This window comes from Emys orbicularis, chromosome 4 (genome assembly GCF_028017835.1).
Source record: "Emys orbicularis isolate rEmyOrb1 chromosome 4, rEmyOrb1.hap1, whole genome shotgun sequence".
Lineage (NCBI taxonomy): Eukaryota > Metazoa > Chordata > Testudines > Emydidae > Emys > Emys orbicularis.
The window spans coordinates 126,288,979-126,314,631 of NC_088686.1; the positions used below are offsets into that span (position 1 = coordinate 126,288,979).

The following is a 25,653-nucleotide window of genomic DNA, read 5'->3' on the forward strand; positions in this document are numbered from 1 at the left end:
TGATCTGGGGCAGTAATTCCTTCACTCCAAACTGGTCAGAACCCCAGCATTTTAGGCAGCTGAGTCTGAATCCCAGGGCCCTGGCTCAGGCCCCTCTAGGTAATAGCTGGGGCGGGGGCTGGATGGGCTGATGCTCCCTTAGCCCCACATGCTGTTTGTGCCTGAAGTGCCAGGGTCTTGGCCTCCAAAAAGAGGCACTAGGCAAGTCTGGGGGCCTGGAAGGAGCCTGGTGAGGGATCCCAAGGCACAAGGTGACTTTACCATTGTTCAGAATGGAGCTGAGGCCAACTGGGGCACCCCAGGCTGCCCTCCATTCTGGAGTGGGCTCCAAGAGGTTTGCTGAGCCGGGAGGGGAGGCCCAGGAGGTGGAAGGGCACTATGGGCTCTGTCCAACCGCAGCAGCTGCTGGAAAAGGCAGGGTCACAGAGAAGACAGGAAGGTGACCCCTTGGCAGAGCGGGCCTGGAGAAGGCTGGCCACCATCATCATCTTCTCTGTTGTGACTCCTCCAGTTGAGACCCAGGAGGGGAAGGCTCCAGGATGGAGGGAGCTGGGGCCCAGGTTGCCCCAGGGGAATGGTGCTGTGGCTCCCATGGTGCAGGAGGAGTTGCTGGGATGGACCCTGCAGACAGGAGAGGCACAGGGAGGTAGCTGGCGGTGCCTCCTCATTTCTCTGCAGGCCACTGGTTCCCTCTACGTCCCGTTCTTCCTTGGCTGCTGGATCTTCTTCCAACCCTGCTGCAGTTCAGGGTGCCAATAATGCCTCAGGGACCCACATATTTCCACATGGCATTTTATTGGGGAGGGACTACTTTGTCCGTCTGCTGCCGGTTACAGAGGCAGCAGAAGGACACATAGGTGGGGAGTGTCACGAGGAACTCCAGCCCATGTTGACAGGGGGACAGGCTTGCTAATGCCCCCGTCCCTGGGTACCCTGGCATGGGATGCCATGGCTACAAGCACCATGGTGATGTCACTTCCCATCTCCCACCCACCTCCCTCTGCCCTGGTTCAGGGCCTCTGCCCCTTTAAGACATCACAATTTCCAGATGCTCCTCCCCTCACTGATGATGTCATCATTCCCAATGATCTCACAATCTCTTGCTGTGACAGCAATAATACCAGTCAGGGAGGAAGCAGCAGGAATCCATGGGCTCTTAAAGAGGAAGAGAACCTGACCAAGCTTCCTTTAGACCTGAGTCTTGCTTCCTTCTACTTTTGCTAGTTTGTTATTGTAGGGTCACGGGGGCTGCACAGGCTGGTTTGTTATTATGGAAGTCTCTCTGGGTGCCATGCACTGGTTTGTTATTGGAGAGTCACTCGGGGACACTAGGGCTATGCATGCTGGTATGTTAATATTGTTGGGTCTCTCATGGCGCTGCACGTTGGTTTGCTTCTATAGGATAATTTAAGGATGCTAGGAGCTGTGCTTTCTGGTTTGATATTATTGTAGGGACACTCAGGGATGTCAGGGCAGTGCATGCTGGTTTGTTGTTATTGAAGGGTCACTCGGGCTGCTATGCACTGGTTTGTTATTGTAGGATCACTCGGGGACACTAAGACTATGTGCACTGGTTTGTTATTATTGTAGGGTCTCTCAGGGCACTGGTTTCCTTATTATAGGGTCACTTATGGATGCTAAGGGCTATGCACACTGGTTGGTTATTATAGGGTCATTTAGAGGCACTGGGGCTCCACACGCTGGTTTGTTATTGTACGGGCACTGGGGCTCCACACGCTGGTTTGTTATTGTACGGGCACTGGGGCTCCACATGCTGGTTTGTTATTGTAGAGGCACTGGGGCTCCACACGCTGGTTTGTTATTGTAGGGTCACTCAGAGGCACTGAGGTTCCACACACTGGTTTGTTATTCTACGGGCACTGGGGCTCCACACGCTGGTTTGTTATTGTAGGGTCTCTCAGAAGCACTGGGGCTGTGCATCCACAGCCCTCAAAACTGCTGGAGGGTTGGGCCTGCTTTGTTAGTGTAAGGTCTTTGTCCTTCCCGGGGGCCAGGCATGCTAGTTAGTTAGCATAGGGCTGCTCTGGAGCCCTGTTATTGCTTGTTAGCATGGCGAGGGTTCCGTCATCAGTGCAGGCTGTTCAAGTGCTGGGGCTGCAGGCTCAGGGGGGTGAGTTCAGTGTCTCAGGTTCCGTAGGTTTGTAGAAGTTTGCATAGGGCATGTTATCATCGCAGGGTCCGTGCTAGGACTTGGCCCACAATTGTTTGTTATTGTAGGGTTGCTGACAAGCACGGGAGGGGTTGCATGCGGTGGTTTGTTGTTAGCTGGTGGGTTGCTGATGAGCTCGTGGGCAGGTTGCATATGGTGGTTTGCTATCAGTAGGGTTGAGTACCAGAGGGGTTGAGTACAGTGGTTTGTTATTGTAGGGTTGCTGGCAAGCACGGGGGTGGGTGGGGGGAGTTGTTTACAGTGGTTTGTTATCGTAGGGTTGCTGACAAGCATGGTGGGGAGGTAGCATACAGTGATTTGCTAAGGTAGGGTGACTGAGGAGCAGGAGGGGGGGATCAGGGAACATGCGTACAGTGGTTAGTTATTGGAGGGCCACTTGTAGCCTTAAGTCTCCACTCCTGGAGGCTCCAGCCCCTCAATCCTTCCCCTCCCCCCATGGCTGAACAGACACCAGAGCTGAGCTCGTGCGCAGGAGATTGGGGTCCGTGACCTACAGCCCTTCCCGGAGCTGGTGGGCTTGGTTGCGGGAGTCAACTGGAGGATCTCACTGGGGAAGAAGGGGTCAGGGAGGAGTCTGCAGAGAGGGTGGGGGATCCCTCCAGGGATGGGACAGGTCAGCTGAGGGAGGGGAACTAGAGGATCATCAGGACAGGGGAGCTGGAGGAGCCCCAGAGGGAGCAGAACAGATGCCATACTGATGCAATCCCATGTCACACACACATAGGCAGGCGTGGCTCCTACCAGAGACGACACCAGGGGCCCCCAGCTCCCTCCTGGGAGGAAAGGGGCAGCTGTGGGGAAAAAAAACAACACTGGGATACAGAGGAGCCATGTAATGCAAGCACCAGTGCCCCGGCTGGTGGGGACACACCGGGGAGGGGGAGTCCGTGGGCTCCTCCAGAACCAGATCTGAGCCCAGCAGGCCCTAGGGGGAATGGGGGGGGGACAGGACAGAGGCAGCGGGGTGGCCCCCTCCCCGGGGGCTCCCTGGGTGCTATTTGAAGTGAGAGAGGAAGTGGGTGACAGGATAGTGGGGCGAGTCGATGCCCAGCACCTGGCAGACACCCAGCACCTTGAGGCAGGCCTCGCGGCGGCTGGGGCTGGCACAGGCCACGTTGCAGTAGGGCTCTTCGTATTCACGGGCAACAAGCTCATCCTCCAGCAGGTTGAGGCGGATGATGCCGCGCTCATGCAGGGCCTGCAACGTCTCCACACTGGCTGTGGACTTGAGGGCCTTAAGGTGCTGTGACACCACGCACATGACACCCACCAGGTGGGTGCGGGGCTGGGCATGGGCGGGCAGCAGCGGGGGCACCCCGCAGGCCACCATGACCGAGGCGAGCATGATGTCCACCCCGTAGATCTCCTGGATCCAGTCGCGCAGGTAGAAGCCGCCCATGCGGGGGTTGATCTCGATGAGCTTGGGCCCAGACGCCGTCAACTTGAGCTCCACGTTGAAGACGCCGTTGGTCAGGCCGCAGCCCAAGCAGCACTGGTAGGCAGCGCGCACGAGCTGGGCCTCGCGGTCGGGCGCCAGGCAGGTGGGCATGCTGGCCGCCGTCTCAGTGAAGTGGGGCACGCGGGTGGGCCCATTGTCGGAGACGAAGGCGGCCAGCATGCGCCCATCATAGATCACAATGTCCACGTCGTGCTCAGTGCCGGAGACATACTCCATCAGCAGCATGGCGTTGCCCCAGCCCAGCCCGATGCCTGGGTGATCCGTATCCTCCCGCAAGTCCCGTGAGATCTTCTCGAAGTGCAGGTGGCACTGCTGCACGTCCTCCACCAGCTTGACCCCCACGGCGCCTGCCCCGTACTCTAGCTTCATGACGCCGGGGAAGGAGAGATGACGAGCAGCCCGCTCCACGTCAGCGTGGCTCTCCAGGTGGCAGCAGGGAACGGCATAGAGCGCCTCTGAGGCCCAGCCAAGCGGGGCTTCCTTGCGCCGGCGCAGCAGGTGTTGGTGGGTGCGGCTCTTCTGCTTGGCCACCCGCATGGCGGCCACCGGGCTGCAGCGCAGGCCCAGCTGCTCACACACCAGGGCCGTCAGCACCATGCAGTCGTCCCAGTAGGAGAGGCAGCCATCCAGGTGCAGGCCCCGCTCCTGAACCAGCCCCACCAGCCGCTGGGCGTGCTCCTCGTCCCGCTTGTGCTCCGTGGTGTCATAGTGGATGAAGGTCTGCACTAGCTGTGAGGCAAAGTGGTTGGGGTCCGACTCCACCAGGTGAATCTGGAGCAGGTGTGGGGGGGGGGAGCACAGAGAAGAGGGGCGGGGGGAGAGATGCAGAGAAGTGGGAGAGAGACCAAACGGGTCACTAAGGATTGGGGCGGGACAGGCTCCATGCCCCCTCCCCCAGGCACCACAGAAATGGGACTGTCCTTGGGGATGGATCCACACCCCATGTTGGGATGCAAATAGGGTGTTCCACTCATATCCAGAACCCCGGCGTGGGGGAGATGGAATGGTCCACGTGTGTCCAGACCCCATTGGGGGCAGGAGGTGGAGGAAAGGTCCAAGCATTTATAAGAAGGAAGATGGGATGGGTCCATGTGTGCCCATGCCCCTGCGGGGTGTGGGAAGGAGATGGAAAGGTCCATGTGCATCCAGGGAGGGAGATGGAATAGTTTACTCACACCCATGGCCCCATGAAGTGGGGAGGAGAAACAGAACGGTCCATTCACATCCAGGCCCCATGGGGGGGAAGAAATGGTCTACTCACACCCACGTTCCATATGGTAGAGGGGAGGAAATGGAACAGTCCACTCCTGCCCAGGCCCCATTCAGTGGGTGGGGGGAGAAGATGGAATGGTCCACTCACACCCAGGATGGATGGGGGGATATGGAATGGCCCACTTGTGTCATGGAGAGGATGGAATGATCCACTCGTGCCCAGGAAGGGTAGGATAGACTGGGAATGGTCCACTTGTGCCCAGGCCCCATGGGGTAGGGGGGAGGAGATGGTGTGTTCACGGGCCTCATGTGCCCACCCCCATGGGGCATTCCTGGGCCACAAGGCAAAAGGTGATGGGACATTCCGTTCAGGTTGGGGGGGGGAGGGGAGTGCATCTGCACGTTCAACGCTTTTCACGAACAAGCCCAGCGTGGTTGCTTCCAGTTCTGTGCAGGGGCTTTGGGACGGGACCAGCCGCCAGAGGGGCGGGGCCAGCACTGACACAGATGGGCACCCCAACCTGCTTGGGCTGGTTGCCACCTTGGGCACAGAGGACCAAATCCCAGCCTGGAACCAACCTGGAGCTGCTGTCAAGAAAGTAGGGCTGGGGAAGTACACAGGAGTGCCCATAGCCTAGGAAACTGCACTCAGCATCAGTGGCAGGGATACGGGGCTGTGCCCTGGAATTCCTTTCTCACTCCTCTGAGCAGCGTCAATTTGCTTGGGATTTGTGTGTGTGTGTCGGGGGGGGGGGGGTGTTCCTGAGAGAGCCGTGAGTTGGCCTCATGAGATCTTTAACTCCAGGAGCTAACAATGTCAAGGCTGGGGGTGTTAACTCCGGAGCCTAATGATCATGGTGTGGAAAATGTAACTCCCCTCCCATGAAGTGTCCACTCTGGAGCCCAAAGACAGCAGCACTATTAATTATTCCACTGCTGATCAATTTTCCAGGAACGTCCTGCCATTCCAGGGCTGTGGGCAGAATTGCCCACCTTTTCCCCCCCTCCACTGGGGCTGGAGATGGGCCAGACTACTTGCTCCTACTTGCACAGTGATGTGACACTGGGCTGGGATACAGACCATTCCATTACACAGATTGCAGCAACCATCAAAGACTGTATTTGCCTCAATTCAGTGTCTGGGATGGGACCTGGTTCTCCTCTGTCTGGGGTCAAGCACTCGTCTCCCCTCCCCCCACACCACTCCCGCCCCATTCCTAGTATTCCTTCCCCAGCTGACGTTCAGGCCCACCTCCCCACGTGCCCAGACGGCCTCAAAGCAGAGGCACGAGAGGGCACAATGAAGGGAAGGGAGAGCGAGAGCTGCAGGCTACATGAATGGTCCCAGTGATTTAGAATGGAGAGGTTCCTGGGGGGAGGAGATGAGACACCGGTGGCCTAGTGACCTGGGGCTGTGGGCCAGTCTGGCAATGGATCTGATGGTGGGTGGACAGCCAGGGGTCAGGGTTAAGGTGATTTTCTCATCCAGAGAGCTTATGGGGCTCCCTGATGTGCCCCTTGATGCATTACCACCCCTCAGCAAAGAGAGGTCTGAGCTGTAGGGGATAGAGCTGGAGTAGCCACCTGCACAAAAGTAACCATGCTTAACACTGGCTTATGTCCCTTCCAGGGCCTGCTCAGCTCCCAGGACTTGATGCTGCACACAATGGGCATGGGAAGCTCAGCACTCCAGAGATCCTGCCCCCAATCACTCCCCACATTACCCCAGTGCCAGACCTCCAGCACCCACCCTGACAAGGGTCAGCACGGACAGGACGACAATCCCCGGCTCACCCTCGGAGAAGCACTTTCCCATCCACTTGTGACCTGGGCTGTGCTGCAGCAGCCCCATGGCAGAGGCTGAGGTGCAGTTTCTCTCCAGCTGGGATGCAGGGGAGAGCCCCTTTGTGGCTGGGATGTGGGGAAGACTCGGGGGAGTCCCCCTATGGCTGGGATGTCAGAGGGGGCTGGCTGGGATGCAGGGGAGGCAGTGAGGAGCACTCCCATCGCTGGGATGCTGGGGGCTGGCTAGGATGTGGGGGAGGGGCAGAGAGGACTCCCCCCTGCAGCTGGGGTGTGGAGGGTGCATCCCCACCCTCCTCTGTTGGCTCTGTCTTCCCTGATGCAGGCCATGCCATGTTGGATCGGACCCATGGCTACGGAGAGCCATCTCCCTCGGCCCCGCTCCATGGTTGAGGGCGGGGGCTGCGCTGGGCAGCGTGAGGCCCGGTTTCCGCATCTTACTTTTAGCCCATAGGCCCTGGCTGCCTCCCAGACGAACTTTTTGCTGACTCCTCCGGCCCCGATCACCAACACGTGCTTGCCCTCCATGAGGTGACACTGTGTACGCCGCAACATCGTCTCCACCAGAGGACGTGAGGACTCGCCTGCCGGCACCCCCACTGCCTGACCCATGGACTCGAAGAGCGCGCAGGTCTCCAGGCACAGCTGAGAATTCATCTCCAGAGCCATCAGCTGCAGCACCTGCTCCGACGAGGTCAGGAGGAAATCCACGCCTGCAATGGGGAACAGCCAAGCCAAGGGAACAGCCAAGATGGGTGTGCAATAGCAGTCAGGCCCAACTGGAGAGCACAACACGAATTCAGAGACCCTGACCAGAGACCCCCACAGGCAGGAGGTGCTGGATCAAGCAAATTCATAGATTCCAAGGTCAAAAGGGATCCCTGTGATCATCTAGTCTGACCTCCGGTACAGCACAGGCCACAGAGCTTCCCTGAGCTAATTCCTGTTAGAATGAGAGTGGATATTTCAGAGAAACATCCAATCTTGATTTAAAAATTGCCAGCGATGGAGCATCCACCACAGCCCTGGTTAGGGTGCCTTCTGGCCTTAAACTCTATGAAAATAAAGGGGGTAGAAAAGACAGGCCAGAGAACCTCTCCTTTCCCCCTCTCTCATTATACAGGGACAGATCGATGAACCTGAAAGGTGGCAAATTCAGAACTGATCCAAGGAAAAACTCATTCTCAATTGCCCTGTGGGACTCATTGCCACAAGGTCTCAGTGTATCCAAAAGCTTAGCAGGATTTTTAGAAAGAGGCCTGGACATTTACCCGGCTGAGGAGACCATCCAGAATTATGTTAAAAGGAAAATTTTATAGTCTAACTCCTTAGAAAGTTTCACAGGGGTGGGTTATTCCAGAACACCCCCTAGGACAGCCGTTCTCAACCTTTTTCTTTCTGAGGCCCCCCTCCCAATGCTATAAAAACTCCACGGCCCAGCTGTGCCACAACAATTGTTTTTCTGTATATAAAAGCCAGGGCCGGCGTTAGGGGGTAGCAAGCAAGGCAATTGCCTGGGGCCCCACACCACAGAGGGCACTGTGAAGCTAAGTTGCTCAGGCTTTGGCTTCAGCCCTGGGTGGTGGGGCTTGGTGCCCCAGGCTGCAGTCCTATGCAGCAGGACTTCAGCTTTCTGCCCTGGGCCCTAACAAGTCTAACGCTGGTCGTGCTTGGAGAACCCCCTGAAATCTGCTCACAGCCCCCTAGTTGAGAACCACTGCCCTGGGAGGCTCCTTCTCCGGCTGCTTCATGGCAAGGTGCATGGGTATTGTCAGAGACGGGATACCAGGCTAGATGGGCCCCTGCTCTGGACATGCACGTGTGGCTACAGGCCTTTCTGAAGGTCCCAACTGGTCAGTGAATCCCTGCCCGTGAAGGTGCCATCCTCCCCTGGTCCTGTCTTTAACAGACCATGGGCCAAAGAACTAGGGCCCGGTCCCTACCCCGGCCAGGCTCTTCGTGCTGGGGCAGTCGAGGGCAACTTTGGCCTGCAAGGGGGAGGGTCTCTGCTGGGGCTGAGGCAACACAGCCAGCTTTGCCCTACACCGCCCATTGGGGGGTGCACTGGGAGGGAGCCTCTGCTCTGGATCCTCCCTGGCCGGATGAATAATGATCGAGTCCCTGTGAATCTGTGACTTCCCCTAAATAGTTAATGGCAATGATTGACAGGGCAGCTCACCAATCACATCAGTCTGGGCCCGTCGGCCGCCCCGCTGCTCCACCGACAGCCCCGCCTCCATCTCCAGGAAGGCTGTCATGGCGGCCTCGGCCTTGTGCTTGACCTGGGCATGGATGGCCGCGAGCTGGGCCTCATCTGTCACCCCCTGTTGCCGCAGGCCGCTCTCCAGGCTCTGGGGCACCATGGCCTGGTGCTTCAGGGGCTTATCAGCCCGTCCCACGCCACACACCACCTGGGGGGGACAAAACCCGACGCCATGAAAACCCCGCACCTCCCCCCCGCCACCACACGCAGTGGGAGCTGACTGTGAGGTCATCCAGGGAACAAGCTTGGTGCTAACCAATCAGATCCTTCGCTTGCCTCACTGTTCCAAGAGCCCTGATTGGCTGAGGCTCTTTCCTCCTGCTCAGGAAATGGAATGTACCATGTGCAAGGGTGGGTGGAGGGGGAACATGAGACAAAATAAACCCAGCCCAAAGCCAGTGGCACACTCTGCAGACAGGAGGATAAAGGTGAGCTTATGACCTTTGACCCCCACCTGGCCTGGGTTCAAAGGTCACAAGTGACAATGATGATAAGGTTTTTCATTTTGAGATTTTTGCCCATCATATTAAATACATTGTTTTTTGGACCAAGTTAGTCATGAAAGGTTCCATATAACTTTACCCATTGTCCTGAGCCAGCCAGTCGCTCACCTGGGCCAGATCGGAGCCAGCACCCACTAAAGAGGAAAGGCCCCGTGCCCCATTCCCTGCCCTCTGAGCCAGGCATTCCCCCCACCCTTGGACCAGATTGGAGATGGTGCTCCCTAGAGGTGAAAAATATCATATCCCATTCCTCGCCCTTCCCAGCTAGCCAGTCCCACCCTCTTTGGCCTGGATTAGAGCCGGCACCCCCTAGAAGGGAAAGGCCCCATACTACATTTGCTTACACCCAGGGCTGCTGCTGTGTTTGTCTCTGGTCAAAAGAACAGGAGTACTTGTGGCACCTTAGAGACTAACAAATTTATTAGAGCATAAGCTTTCGTGGGCTACAACCCACTTCTTCGGATGCATACGAAGAAGTGGGTTGTAGCCCACGAAAGCTTATGCTCTAATAAATTTGTTAGTCTCTAAGGTGCCACAAGTACTCCTGTTCTTTTTGCGGATACAGACTAACACGGCTGCTACTCTGAAACCTGTCTCTGGTCAGGGCATGAGTGATCACCGGCTTCTCACCGTATCAACCATTGCCCTATTCTGAGGCTATGCGGGGGCGCGGGACCCAGCCAGCTGCATTGGCAGGGCGGGGTGAGGGGCACGTATTCACGGCTGCCCCATTACCTGGCTCAGCAGAGGCTGGTCACCCCAGGATCTGCAGACGACAGTGCAGATCCGGATCGCCAGGTCAGGCCTCGGAGATGTGCTGCCTGGGAGGGGCGAGGTGAGGAGGAAGGGTCAGAGAGGCAGGAAAGGAAAGAGGGAGAGAGGGGAGAGAAAGACAGATAGATAGGGAAATGGGGGACAGAGAGAGATGGAGAAAGAAATGTGGGGATGGAGAGAGGGGAGAAAAAAAGAGATGGGGTGTAGAAAACAAAGGGAAGGTATGGAGGGGACAGAAGAGAAAAATGAAGGGCGGAGGAATGGAGGGGGGGTGGAAGGAGATGGAAAGAAGCAGCAAGGGGGGCAGAGAAAGAAATGGCATCGGGATTCATGCAAATCAGCTGCACAGAGTGGTGCCCTCCGTCCTGAGGGATTCTGAGATTCCGGTAGGGCCACCACCCACTGAATGTATGGCAGCTGTCCCCCACTGCCCCCAGGGGATTCTGGGATTCCAATATGACAGTGGCTCCCCCTACCCCGGGGCAATATGGCAGTGGCAGCCACCCCAGGGGATTGTGGAATTCCCAATATGGCACACGCCCCTTCCCTCCTCATGTCCCAAGCTAACCCAACTGCATCCTGGTTTTTCCCAGATCTTGCCCCGTGGCGCCATCTCCAAAGGCTGGGCCAGGGTGGGGATGGGGGTTGGGCTCAGTGCATCATGACGGCTGCAGGGACAAGTGATGAGGCGTGAGCCTCTCTGGCCAGGGCGGTCCCTTACTTGGGGAGGTGCTGTTGGGGGATTCGGGCTGGGTGAGGCAGGCGGTGGGGATGAAGGCCTCCAGCAGGGCGCTCTCCTCCTCCTCCAGGCTCTCCAGCAGTGTCAGCACGGCTTGGAGCACGGCAGCCTGCTCCACCTTGGCATGGAAGGTCACAGCATGGGCCCCACTCCAGCGCCAGCCTGATGGCTTCACCACCACCTGCAGGGGGCGACAGCACACTGCTGAGTGGGGCCAACCAGGCACATCTAGTGCCCCCAGCACTAGGCCCCCACATCCCTACCCATAGGGCTTCCCTCTCTCCCTTCCCCATGGATCTCCCCCTCTTACAGTGCCCCCTTCCTCAGCTGAAGGGCCCCCTATAGACCTCCCTTTCTGGCTGTGGGTCCCGCCTCCCCACAGGTTCACCTGACTGTAGGGGTTCCCCCGACTCCTGGCTGTATGCTCCACCCCCAACAGACTCACCTGCATGTAGGGCCCTGCCCCCTTCCCTCGCCCCCAGCAGGCTCACCTGACTGCAGCCCCATCCCAACCCGGCAGACTTACTTGGCTGCAGGGCCCTGCCCCCCCCGCCCACCCCGGCAGGCTCACCTGGCTGTAGGGCTCCATGGCGCTGCCCTGCAGGAAGGCCTCGATCTCCTCCTGGATGAGGTTCTCCTGGCCCTCCTTGCCGCTGAGCTCCACCATGCGGACGGAGCGCTCAGTGGTGACGTCCCGCAGTGGGCGCAGCCGCTTGAAGGTGAAGGCCAGCGTGAGCGGTACCCCCACCTGGGCCCGCTGGTCCAGCAGCTGGCGCGTCAGCAGTTTGTCCTCCAGCAGGCGGGCCAGCTCCCCCGAACCCCCTGTGGGGCAGTCCAGGTCGCGCGCCAGCTCCCCCGCTGACTGCCCGTGCTCCTTGCATGGCCCGAAGGAGCCCATGAAGTAGGTGACGCAGCGCGGGGGCGAGAACTCGTCCAGGCACGTGCGCCCACCCAGCTCGAAGGAGACAGCCTTGGAGACCAGCAAGGATGACTCGCCAGGGTGCTGCTCAGAGGGCACCTTGGCCAGCCAGCTGGGTGACAGGCACAGCAGCATATTACCTGGGGGGAGGTGGGGGGGAAGGAGATGTGGAGAGATGGGGAAGGGCAAGGGGATACAGAGAAATGTGGAAGTGGGAGGTCCGTGGTGAAGAAAGGGGGAGAGCAAGGACGAGGGGGCAGAGAGGACAGTCTGTTACCATTACATCACCAGCAGCCAATCAGAAAGCCAGAGAGCTGCTATTTATACAGCAATTAACTGACTTTCCTCTACTGGGATTTCCTCTCCTCTCCCTACACCTCAAAAGGTAGGAAGTGTTTTGTACTTGGGAGCTCAGTAGGGGGTGCTCTCCCCATGCACTCACTGCTGCCCCAATGCTCCAGCACCCCAGCATAGTATTATGGGGCACTATGCTGCAGGAAGCAGGGCAGGGTGCTCAATAGGGGGCGCTCTGCCTTTGCAGTCTATGCCCCAGTGCAGAACTAGGGGGCGCTATACCATAGAGAGTGGGGGGCACTCTCCCCTTGTACTCAGCACTAACTCCCACTAGGGGGCACTGTGCTCCTGGTGCTGGTGCCACCTTAAATAAGAGACACAAACCAAGATCTTTAACCACTTGTGGCGCTCCGACATGCCACCTGACCCAGCACGGAGGAGTCAAACTCTCTTCATTGCATTCTAGGCTTCCCCTGCGGCTCTTGTCCTGCTGTGGGGTGGCTCAACAACTGCCACACCCCAAAGGTGGCTGCGCTGCAGGGCCATGAGAGGGACCCCCTGGACAGCTTCTGTCAAGCAGCTGGATTCTCCCCAGCGAGCAAAGAAGGACCTTGGAGCTCTCCTTATCAATGACTGATGGGGCTGAGCTGCTAATTGTATTTCCCCACAGAGCTCCGGCTTCCTGTCAAGGGTAAGCGGCTTTAACAAAGGCAGGAATCATCCCAGGGCCAAAGGGAAACTTGAGCTGCTTGGCTCCAGTTCCCAGCACCCAGCGAGGGAGACCGGGCAGAAGAGTGCCAGGAATGTGGAACAACTGCTGGCAGCCCTCCACTCGGGCCCAGGCTGGAGTCCTTCAGCCCACGGACCTTGCTAGGACAAGGTTACGGCTGAGAGGAGAGGCCGGGACAGCCCCAAGCGCAGAGCCAGAGCCAGTCAGGGGCATAACAACAATCTTCAGCCTGCACAGAGAACTAGGGGCAGCCAGACCAGGGTTACGCTTGCTCCTACTTCCCCATTCCCCTCTGCTCCAATCCATCCCCCCACACACCAGCTCCTCACCCCACTCAGCCCCCACATATCAGCCCCTCTCCCTCCCCATAGACCATCCCTTCTCCATCCACCCCACATACACGCTGGCTCCTCCCCCTCCCTCTGTCTGATCTGGCCCCACCACACACACACACCAGCCTCTCCCCCTTCCCCTCCCTCTCCCCCCCCTCTATCCACCCCCACACACAGACTACTCCCCGTCTACCCTTATCCACCCCCTGCCCACCCCCCCTTTGCTCCTATCCATTACCCCCCACTCTCTGGCCTATATACCCACCAGCTCCCTCTGATCCTAGACACCCTCTGCTTCCTCTGACCACCTCTCCCCCTATGCTGCCCTTGCCCTGCTCCTCCCCACTTTGATTCCAGTCAGTTGTTTCCTCCTCCCCTGCTACTGGGGGGCAGGGTTCGTCATTGAGAGCGCAGGAGAGAGAGTCCCCCTGCTCTCAGTTCTGGTGCCTGGAACCACCACAGCCGGGAGCAGCAATGGCTGGGAAAGTCCCGCTCAGCCCATGCATCCCTAGGCTGGAGCATGCCCAGTCGCTCTGTGGGGCTGACACACGCGCAGCCTGGCCTGCTCTCGGAGGCCTAGAAACAGCTAAACCATTTGAGCTGAAATTTCCCCCCCCAAAAAACAGCCTGAAGCAGACACCCAGCATGGAAAAGTTCTGCAACTGAAAACAGGGTCTTAGAATGGAAAGTATCAGGCAAACTGTATAGGCAACTTTATAGGCAAGCGCTACCTGCTCCAGAGCCCTTGGCTGGGTCTCACGTAGAGCGACTGCCCCAACTCAGATGGGGAGCAGACCTGTGTCAGCCATGTCCCTTTCTGCAGTGCCCCCAGGGCTAGGAACCCTCCTCACCAGCCAGATCACTGGGCCCTGCTTGGGGGGGGGGGGGGGGAAATCAGGAAGTGAGGCACCCAAGGGGGGAGGAGGAGCTGCCCTGAGCAGCCAGTGGGACTATTTTCTCAGGCAGATTAACATGTATCTCTGAGGGCTGTGGATGCACCCCTGGAATAGGTCCTTGCTGACTCAGAAGTGCCATTTGAATAGAGAGATCCTGGCATTCAGCGCTTCCCCTTTGCAGCCTCTCTGCACCTGCAGAGTCTATAAGCTCCACAGGGGCAGGCAGAGGAGCCGGAGTCAGGATTCCCCTCTTGAGGGGATAAACTCTCCTCGACGCTCACACAGTTTGCAAATTGCAGTTAAGGGACAGAGCATCCATTTGCATACCTCTCCTGTATATATTTCCCTAGAACCCCTCCCCTCGCAAACAGTGCATCCATGACTTTTTTCTGAACTGATTTTTACACCCTAATCTTCCCACGTTTGCGTGTACTTCCACATACTGGTTTATATGCCCAATTATAAAGGGTAATATATATTTTTCCTTTGGCATTTATCCTAAGCGCACCGCCCCAGACACATTGGTGCTTATTTCTGCTGCTGCCTAACAAAACATGTAACACTTAAGAGTACAACTGGACAAACTATTTCGGCTACAAATTTTTTCAGCCAAAAATGCAGATTTGGGTAGACATTTTGCAGATGTGTTAAATTCACCTAATTGTTTTGGTCAAAAATCTTCCCTCCCCTGCTCAAAATTCCCAAATAATCAAAATGTTTTGATTTTTTTTTTATTAAATCACTTTTTGCTCAGAAACATACTTTGATTTTCTTAAAAATGTTCAAACTCAAATTAAATGTTTCATTCGGCCCCAAACTAAATTTTTTATATATATATATTTTAGTTTATTGAATGTTTCAGACTTTTTTTCCAGACCAGCCAGCGAATGGAAAAATTTGTTATTCACACAGCCCTAATGAAGAGCCTTTGTTTCCTTTCATAAACCAAACAACAAATAAGGAAATTCCTAGTTTAAAAAATGTTGCTAACCCAGAATTTGGATGGTAAATAGCTCCAGTTGATTTAAATGGTGTTATTAGAACATCGTAGTTAAATTTTTTTTTTAAGTTGGAAAGTCAGGAAATTGGAAGGTTCAAGGAACACATCAAAAAGTCAAGTAATAAATGTCTTGGTTATTGTTCTACTGTCCCTATACCTTGTCTCTGCTCCCAATGTAGATTGGGGGTTAGCAGGCAGGTTATAAGGGACAGAGTTAGGATCAGGGGATGGTGGTCAGGATGTGATGCTAGAAACTGAGCTGAATTCTGACTGTGACGCTGCACCCTATATTCTTCATAGAGATATTGTTAAGGTATGGGTATGGCATAACTAAGATGTGTTTTATGCAAGATGGGTCATGTGAGATATCATTGGAAAGATTATGATGTACTGCATATGATTATCCTATTTGTATGCAAGTATCATTTTTGTATCTAAAGTTAGGAATATTGACTATACATCTGTACTATAAAAGTGTTTGCACCTGGGGAATGCCCACCAGACAGAATACAATCAGTCTAGCTGGCTCCCTGTGAGGAAAAGCCATTAGAAAGAACAATAGGTCTCAGAAGATGTTTATCACCCACAGAGAAGTCTTCCTGGGGACGCTACAAACAACCTCTGCATGGCTGCTTTGACACTGCAGGGTCATGTGATCAAGTCATCTGGTACTGGATTCCATGATAGAATACCAGTATTTTTCCACTGGGGATGGGAGATTCCCGCCATATGTAAAACCTATTTAAGGCAGGGGAGTGATATACTCAGGGTGGTTCTTCACTGAATTCCCACCCAGGATGACTGCTGTTTAAGATCTAAGAAAAAAAGACTGAGTGGGGGAGAAGGACTGAGCCCAGGCTGGAAAGGTATCTGGCCTGTGAAAGAAATACCTGGAGTTTTAAGCTGCAAGCAAGAGCAGCTCACCTTCAAGAATTTCTGCAATCTGCCTAAAACAACATTCTTCAGATGCATGGAGTGGGCTTTTACCCACGAAAGCTTATGCCCAAATAAATCTGTTAGTCTTTAAGGTGACACTGGACTCCATGTTGTTTTTGTGGATACAGACTAAGACCGCTACCCCCCTGATACTTGGTGAGAAATTATTACTTGTAACCAGTTTATTTAGTATCTGAAGCTTAGCTTACATGTTTGTTTTATTTGCTTGGTAATCTGCTTTGATCTGTTTGCTATCCCTTATAATCACTTACAATCTATCTTTTGTAGTTAATAAACTTGTTTTTGTTTTCTCTGAAACCAGTTTGTTGAATTCATAACTGGGGGGGAAAAGCTGTGCAGCTCTTCCTCCACAGTGAGGGAGGGGGGCAAATTTCAATGAGCTTATGTAACCCACACACCTCCTGGGTGTGGCGTTCTGTAGTGACACTTGAGACCACTTAGAGAGCAATTAATGAGACTGCTCTACAGCCTTAGGTAACAGCCAGTTTAATTCATGCAGTAGAGGCTCATGCCCTAAGCTCCAGAGGTCCCAGGTTTGATCCCACCTGCTGATGACTGGGGTCTTTTGGCGTTACGCTTACGTTACACAGTTCTGTGTGCAGCACACGACAATACAATTTTGGGTGTGCACTTGAGTGCTGGGCAATTCCCTAGCTGAGCTTTCCCATGCAGAGCTGATCTCAGCGTCTGTGTTTTTCTGCAGCTGGGTGTTTCCCTACCGGTGCGTGTGCTGGAGGAGGCTTCAGGGCCTGGCTCAGCAGGACAGTAAGGGAGCCCAGGCTGGTGGGTCAGGCGAGCTCAGTGGTACCCAGTACATCAGGTGGCACCCCGGAAGGGGCAGGGCTGGGGGGACCCGTCACACTGACATTTCAAGTAAATAATAGGTTGTTACAAGAAGGAGGGTGAAAAAACTTATTCTCCTTAACCTTGGATAGGACAAGAAACAATGGGCTTAAATTGTAGCAAGGGTGGTTTAGGAAAAACTTCCTGTCAGGGTAGTTAAGCACTGGAACAAATTGCCTAGGGAGGTGGTGGAATCTCCGTCATTGGAGATTTTTAAGAGCAGGTTAGACAAACACCTGTCAGGAACGGTCTAGTTATTAGTCCTGCTGTGAGTGCAGCGGCCTAGACTAGATGATCTACTGAGGTCCCTTCCAGTCCTACACTTCTATGATTCTTCTATGATTTTGGGTTTCTGTGATAACACCGTAACATCCTATGTTTTATTACAGTCCCCTGCGCTGTGCCAGGGTTGGTCCCAACTGAGCATGTCAGCCTGGGTGTTCAGGGCAAATGGGGCCCCGAATTCCCACCCATTCCTTGATCTAGGGGGAGGGGGAAACTCACAGCGCATGGGCAGGGCAGGGATACAGGATGTGGCACTCACCTGGGCACTGGGAGCTGCCCTCCAGCAGCACAGACAGGTACGAGGTCGGGGATCCCAAGATGCAGATGGTCACATCCCCCGAGCTGAATCCTAAGAGACACAGGGGAGAAATTAACCACTTATTCCCACCAACGGCACTGTGCTGCCCTCTAGGCCTTGGTGCTAAGGGGTGCCATGTCGCTGCCCTCCATACCCAGCCATGCTCCATCTCCTAGCCTGGTGCTAAGGGCAGTGGTGCTGGAACTAGGGGTGGCCCTTCCTATACAGGATTTACAATGCCACGGGCTAAGGGGTGCCATGCGGCTGCCCTTCGTACCCCAGCCGTGCCCCATTTCCCAGCCTGGTGCTAGGAGGCGCTGTGCTGCTGCCCTCCTTACCCTGGCCATGCCCCACCTCTCAGCCCAGCACTAGGGGGCGCTGTGCTCCCAGATCCCCCTGGATTGATGCCACAGGAGGGGTTTCTGTAGGGCAGTGCTGTGGCCCCAGCATGCGAGCGGTGGCACCCTGGGTGGGCTGGCATGCACCTGTTCTGGGCTCCTTGGTGCGGTCGACTGTCTCTGGCAGCCCCTCCTGCTGCAGGGTACATTGCAGCAGGTCGTAGTAGTAGGTGGTCCAGGCGTGTGCCTGGGTGTCCTCCGGAGAGAACTTGCAGTCCAGAGACACGTCCTGGCGCCAGGAGGGACACGGGGGGCTGAGCGATGGCAGGGGCTCCTGCTCAGCCCAGTCCAGGTCCTTCAGGATCAGGGGCTGATCCGCATTGATCTGATCCAGAGATAGCTGCAAAAGAGATGGGGATGGGAGTGTGAATACTGGCACTAGTGCCCTGGGGCACAGATCCCCCTGGAGGCCAGGCTGGGAGTGTTAATCCTGGTGCCCCAGGGCATGGATCCCCCTGGGGATGGGTGTGTGAATGCTGGTGCCCCAGTGCATGGATCCCCGTGGGGGCAGGGCTGGGAGAGTGAATGCTGGTGCTGGTGCCCCAGTGCATGGATCCCCCTGGGGGCAGGGCTGGGAGTGTTAATCCTGGTGCCTCAGTGCGTGGATGCCCCTGGGGGCAGGGCTGGGAGTGTTAATCCTGGTGCCTCAGTGCGTGGATCCCCCTGGGGTCAGGGCTGGGAGCGTGAATGCTGGTGCTGGTGCCCCAGGGCATGGATCCCGCTTAGAGGCAGCATGGCTCTGGCTGGAGGTAAATCCCCACAGGGTGGGTGAGGCAGGTGTCAGCTGCCCAGAGGCAGCAGAGGCCATGGCGGGGGCGGGTTTTCAAACAAAGCATCTCTTTTTCCTCCCCAAAGGGGGCGGGTCACGTGGGGCTGGAGCTAAGCGGCTTGAGGAGCAAGGCTGTAAACAGATCAATCTGCCTGGGTCAGTGAGCTGGGGGAGGGAGGCAGTAGCAGAAGTAGGGAGAAGGGGAGAGATTTCTGCCTCCTGCTGGGACACCCCACTCCCCTCTTTCTCCACCCACACCCATTGCAAGACCTCCTCAGAGCTGTTGTGCAACAGTGCCCTGGCACAGCACAGCTGGGGCTTCAGTGCTGTGAGCTTCCCCACAGCAGTGCCCAGCCAGAGCCCCAGTGCTGTGAGCTTCCCCACAGCAGTGCCCTGGCAGTGCTCCCTGGATTCCTGGTCCTGCGGTCTTCCCCACAGCAGTGCCCAGCCAGACCCTGGTGCTGTGAGCATCCCCAGAGCAGTACCTGGCAGTGCCCAGCCAGACCCTGGTGCTGCAAACTTCCCCACAGCAGTGCCCAGATAGCAGTATGGATAGAAGACTCCCACACTGTTATGGTAATTTGCAGGAGTCTCCCCGTGTCTGAGGGAATCGGACACCATTTTCCCCTTTATTAGCACCGGTACAGCAGGGCCTGCCTCAGACCTCCCTCCTCCCCAGCTGGACACCCCCCCACACACACACTTCCCTGCCTCCAAATCCTTCTACTAAGCTCCTGGGGCCGAGGACACTGGCTCCCACTCAGGACTAGAGGGCCCAGAAGTGGTTTTTGGTGACGTGAGGCAGGGCAGGGGGCTGGATGGGGAAGAGGAGCAGGACAAACTCACCATCCTGCCAGCAAAGAAGCTGCAAGAGAAAAAAAAAAGAGAGAGAGGCACCAGTTGCAGGTTTCCATGGGCAATGAGGAACAGCCTATCACCCCATCTCCCACCCACAGGGGGTGCCAGTTGCATGCACTGCTCACCCCTCCTCCAGCGTTCACTGCACCCACACAGCTGGGGCAGTTCCAGTGTCAGGCTCTTGCGCCCACTCCTGAATACCACTGCTGGGATAGCAGGGGCTGTGGATCAGGATTGAGGGGCACCAGCATTGCTCTGTGTGGGGAGCCCAGGGCTGGGATAGCAGGGGCTGCGGGGCAGAATTAAGTAACATTGGCAGAACAGTGAGCTTTGTGATCCCCGGGCGTTTTAGCTGAGCTGCCCCTGCTCTGAGCGTCAGTGATGGGGGCGATTTGGCCAGGGGGGCCCCCTCCGTCTGGGCCCATGCCCTGGCTGCTCACTGTGCAGTTCCTCCTAGCCACTGAGCTGAGACATTCCCAGCTCTGAGGACAGAGTCTGATTAAGCTAACCCCCCCAAACCCCTAGTGCTGGCTCAGCAGGGGCTACAGGGCCCCTCTCCCTAGCCCCACTGGCTCAGAACTCCCTGCCCCTGGGATGCTGCTGAGGAACCAGTATCCCCAGGCCCCAGGATCCCAAGAACCCAGGAGTCCGAGGCTGGTGTCACACCCAGCTGACCAGGCAGGATCGTTCCTCATGGGAGCAGGGCTGGGCTGGGGCTTTGGCCTCTTCCCCTGGGACAGGGCGGAGGAATCGTGAGAACAGAGGCTGAATTTATAGCACGTCCCTCACTTCCCTGCGCCAGGAACAGAACCCAGGAGTCCCAAGCCTTGGCCATCAGCCCATCCCTCCTTTCTTATCTTTTCTCCAGCAGCTGCCATTCCCTTGCCCTTCCCAGCAAAGCTATTCCAGGGCAAACTTCTCCCCCGCACTCCCTCCTGCCCCTGGCGGTGAGAGTCGGGTGAGCTGTCATGTGTAATTCCTGGGCCAACTGACTGGTCACTGTGGGGCTCTTCTCAGACTGTCCCTGCCCTTCACCCACCAGGCACCACCCCCAGGGCTCTGGGCTGGAGCTGCGACACTGTGGGGGTGCTTTGCTGCAGAGAACGGGGCGAGGGATACAGTAGGGGGGTGCTCTCCCCTCGCAGGCTGTGCCAGCCCCCAATGCCCCAGTGCAGCACTAGGAGGCGCTGTGCCATGAGATGCTTCCTTTTGGACATATATCGCAGCCCTGTCTCCTGGGGGTTAAAGGTCCCATTTGGACACAAGTTGAGATGTCCTGGGCAATTCCATTCTGCCTCCTCAATCCCCCCCAGAACCAGTCCCAGATGGTCTCTCCCCACTGCCTCTTCTGCACAGGTGTGCAGTGGCACTTGTGGGGTGTTAATCAGTGCAAGGCCCCACCCCAGAGGCAGCTGCACCTCAGCACAGGGTAAGGCCTGCCCTCTATACACAGCTGCCAGGCTCCATCCTAGAGATGGCTGCACCGCAGCACCTAGTGAGGGACCCCTGCCATGCTCATAGCACACCTCAGAGGGTGTAAGGGGGTGAAGCCACGGCCGGAGCTTCCCACAGGGACACAGGCATACCCGAGGTGACCCTTCCCCTCCCAATGGGATTAACAGGGACATGCAGCTCTGCCAGGGGAGGTGGGAATCCCATTACTGGGCACCCCGTCCCTCCATCTGTCTCATTCCCTTGCTCCCCGCCCGAGAAAACAATCACCGGGCAAAGGGATGAAAAATGGATTACATGAAATTAAATGCGGGGCAGAGACAGCCCCTGCCCAGGAAAGGGCTGAGGGGATGCTGGGGGTCAGAGCAGAACAGAGACGTCCGCTCCCCGGTGGGACTGGACAGAATTGGCTGGGGGGGGGTGGGGGGGGAGGCAGGATGTTACCCCTCTCCCCTATGGGGCCCATGGAGCCAGTCAGTGCAGTAAGGACAAGATGTGGATGGACGGATTCCTGGCCAGATGGACACGGCATCCCTAGCCGGGCCCTACATTCCCCATCCTTACTCCCTGGGGCCTGTGAGAGGCCAGGGCTGTGGGGGAAGCTTCAGGCAAAGCACCTTGGGAGCTGGGATTGCTCTGATGGTATGGGAACCCCTGAGCTGGAATAGCACGCCCCGGCCCCAACCCCCACCAGGCTTAGCAACATCGGAGTAAGAGGCAGGGCCTGGAATCAGGAGGATCCCTCCAGCACACAGCCGCCTCTACGCACTCCCGGTCTGGCTCTATCTGTGCAGGCAGAACAGGTTCCTCTGCCTATGCAGTCCCTCAGCCCTACCATGTGCCTTTCCCTCACTTCCGATCACTCCCATGCCAAGTGCCACAGCACCAGGAGGCCCCTGCCAGCCAAGCGAGAGCAGGTGCTACCAGTAAGTGGACCACGGGGGGCAAGTGACACCCCATCCTGGGCAGGTTGTGCCCTCCCCTGCTGGACAGAGGCCTGACCCGGTGACACTTGGGCAGCCCCTGGCACAGCTTGCCATGCCCGTGAAGCCGCATGGGCCTCTGCCCAACAGCAGCTGGGATGTTAAAGTGCCTCTTGCTCTGGTATCAGAGTCCCAGGCAGCCTTGCTCTGTGCAGAGCCCCATGAGCCAGTGATGGTGTGGTGCCAATCAACATCAGTCCATCGGAGCCAATGGAGCCAGATCCCCAGCTGGCATCAAAATCAGCGTCACTCCACTTGAGTCTGTGCCCACTTGCAGCAGCTGACACTCTGGTCCCACATGTTACAAACAAACAAATAAACCCGCTCCCGCGTCACCGATGCCACCTGGAATCACTCTCGGGGTGCAAGTGTGCGGGCTCCCCTCCCCCTCACCTCCAATCTGTGGTCACCCAGCGCTGGGACAATGACACTTTCCCCTTTGTCTAGAGTCCCTTTCCCTCCCTGCTTCCCTGTGCTGCAGCATTTGGGTTGCAAGGCAGTAGGAGGGCAGGGGATTACAAATTCATCTCACATAACTGGTGGAACTGGAGTTTAATTATAGGAAACAAGACACATGATTCTGGCGGGGAAGGACGGGTTTGTGCTGAAGGGGTAAGGATGCAGGACACCTGGGTTCAATGCCCAGCTCTGTCACTGCTTCCCCGTATGACCTTGAGCAAGCCCCTGAATGGTCGTGCCTCTGTTTCCCCATCTGCAACACAGGGATAATGATCCTTTATTTAAATTGTAAGCACTTCACGGCAGGGGTTGTCTCTCATTTTGTGTCTGTGCAGTGCCCGGTGTGACGAGAGAGTCCCAACCTCAGTGACTCTACGTCCATGTGCAGCACCTGACGCGACAGGGCCCCAGTCTTGGTTGAAGCACATACGCGCTACTGTCATACAAATAATACGCTGACCTTGAAAAACATTTTGTTTGTTCTGTAAAGAAAATTTGCATTGGGGTTCAAATTGGAACCAACGCCTTACTTTAAAGAACATCGAATTTAGAATTGGAGTTTGAGATGTTCAGAGTCAAGCCAGGAATAAGCCTCGTAACTTCTGAGAGCTTCCTGGGAGCTGGATGGCTAAAGACATTAGTCAGCTTTGGAAACCACAAGCTTGACTTCAAAACAAGCTCCTTTTTTATCATCACAAACCCTGACGCTAAGGGCTAGGAAGAAATGGCTGAGATTCCATCGCCCTTTAGGGTTATAAAGATTTCCCCAATTCTGACAGAGGAGATAATGCTTAGGCATTATAATTTAAGGCAGTGTTTCTCAGGGACAGGAGCTAGGGTGACCAGACAGCTAGTGTGAAAAATCAGGACAGGGGGTGGGGGGTAATAGGAGCCCATAGAAGAAAAAGACCCAAAAATCGGGACTGTCCCTATAAAATTGGAACATCTGGTCACCCTAACAGGAGCGCACTCTATGGGGGAGCACAGAGAACTAACCAGGAGCACAGAGTGTGGGTAGGGGGAGGGTTATGACAGACCTCAATTGTTCCCCAATGTCCCAAAATTAATTTAAAAAAGAGAAGTCTCCGGCTGCTGTGGGTGAGAAGAAAGACTCTAAAATGTGATCTGAGGAGAAATGACACCCCAGCAATGGCCTGAGTTTGCACAGAGCCTGAGACAGTAGCCCTAAACTGTGTGAACCACCCCCAGTGTGACCGATGCAGCAGCGTTTGCCTGAATCTGCAGACAGTAACTCCGAGAGGCATGTCATGTCCCACTCATTTCATGAGTTGCTAACTCAGAGGACACTTTCAATGTTGACCCTTTTGTGGCAGCTTCCTGGACCGGGGGTGCTGCTTGCAGCATCTGGGTAACATTGATTTAAGGCAAGGAGAGTAATGACAAAGTGCTGCGTGGCTACACTGACTTGTTTTCCACCCAAGGCCTGTCTGCCTGCATCTTCCAGCCCCATTCTGGGCTCTCCAAGCGAATCCCTCATTAATACACTCCCCGGTCAGTCGGGGTCACTCTTCATGCCAGGGCTGCCCCTGCGGATCAGAGATGCGTTTACATTTAGCGGCCCAGGGGAGATGGGGGTGACTCAGCGATCCCAGAGCCAACGCATAGGTGTGTGGAGCTGAGTGATGCGGGGTGATGGTTTGCATGCCCATCCCACAACCGCAAGAGCTCTGAGGCAGGGGAAGAGATCTGCCAGCCCAGAGTTCATGGCAGAATCGGGGCCAGGGCTTGTCCCTAGCCTCTATCCTACCCTGACATCTTCAGCCAGATGCAATCTGCACCTATGTGCAGCTCTAGTGCTGTTATTATAGAGAGACACCGGAAGACAAGCAAGGAACACAGTGACTGGATGCGACAGACCCCTATGGGCACGGGCGATCCCCACCTGGTGTCAATCAGCAAGGCGCCATTGAAATCCGTGCTGATCTGTGTGTCAACCATGCACCCGGCTCAGGGGAGGTGCCCAGGGACCTCACAGAGAGAGCAGAACCCCCCAGAAACGGCCCAGCCTATCAGAATGTCCGCTCCAGCTGGGGATTGGCCCCAGCGACCCCAGCGCAGCTGCGCGCCACATTCTCCCCAGGGATCAGTGTGGCGACTGGCGATGCTACGGGAGGGGAAGCCCCCGGGGATGCAGCGGGGGGCCTGGGAAGCTGCCAGGCCGCAAGTCCCCGGGCTCACTGCTCCCGCCAGCCCCGGCCTGGCCCTGCACCTGCTCCCGGCGGGGCCAGCGCAGGCATAGCTCAGGAGCCCCGACCCCCTGACACTGCGCCCCGCCACCCGGCCCGTCTCGCAACAGGCTGGGCTGGGGAGGCGACCCGGGCAGCCCCGTGCCGGGATGCTGCCTGGGACCGCAGCCCCCAGCCCCCAGCCCAGCTCCTCCCCTCTGCCATCAGCCCTCCCGGCTCCCCTCAGCCCCCAGCCCAGCAGCCGGGGCACCGCGACCCCCAGACAAAGCGGCTCCGGCCGGTGCCTCTCTCCGGGTGCGGTGCTCGGACTCCCCAGGGCCGGGCCGGAGGCTCTGACCTACCCCCGGGCAGCAGCGGCTCCCGATCGGTGGCGTCTGACTGGCGGCAGGAAAGAGGCGGCTGCCGACGTCCAGGGATTAAGGCAGGCGGGCTTTATATAGCAACCCAGCTGGGGCATGCCCAGTGCGGAGCGCCCGGCTGGGGAGTGGGGAGCGAGTGTGTCGGGGGGCCGCGCCGGCTATTGCCACGGAGCGCGGGCTGTATAAGTGCAGGGCTGGAGCGTGAGTCCCAAGGAAGGAGTGTGCAAGGGGGCAGAGTGGGAATATCTGGGAGTGAGTGTTCAAGGGGGGCAGAGTGTGAGTCCCGGGGAAGAAGTGTGCAAGGAAGGGGCAGAGTGTGAGTCTTTGCGAGCGAGTTTGCAAGGAGGGCAGAGTGAGTCCCAGGGAATGAGTGTGCACGAGGGGCAGGAGGCCAGCCTGGAACTGCCCACGCCCCACCCCCATCATGCCCCCTTCCCTGCCACCGCATCCTTGATAAACACAGGGCAGTTACTGCCCAAAAGCTTTACCACCACCAGGGCAAGGTGCCGAGCAGTGCCCTGCACCCCTCCAGAACATCAGATCCACCTCTGCTGAAACCACTGCAGGACTAAGGAACATCCAGTCCTGCTACCTTAACTCAGGGGCGGCGTTAGATGCTTGCAACTCATGCAATTGTAGGGGGCCCTGAGGCACCGAGGGCTCTTCCCCC

General features: G+C 56.7%; 1 protein-coding gene across 1 annotated transcript; it reads right to left on the minus strand.

Annotated features, from left to right (window-relative positions):
• Nucleotides 1-708: 708 nt before the first annotated feature.
• Nucleotides 709-25,054, minus strand: CARNS1 (carnosine synthase 1). The gene is made up of 10 exons (XM_065402571.1): nucleotides 24,966-25,054; nucleotides 19,512-19,530; nucleotides 17,984-18,236; nucleotides 17,460-17,549; nucleotides 11,516-12,003; nucleotides 10,927-11,125; nucleotides 10,167-10,252; nucleotides 8,845-9,076; nucleotides 7,107-7,378; nucleotides 709-4,421 (listed from the first exon to the last, which is right to left on the minus strand). Exons 2-10 carry the CDS (start codon nucleotides 19,512-19,514, stop codon nucleotides 3,186-3,188), a joined length of 2,859 nt encoding a protein of 952 aa, XP_065258643.1. The 5' UTR covers nucleotides 19,515-19,530; nucleotides 24,966-25,054; the 3' UTR covers nucleotides 709-3,185.
• Nucleotides 25,055-25,653: the final 599 nt, after the last annotated feature.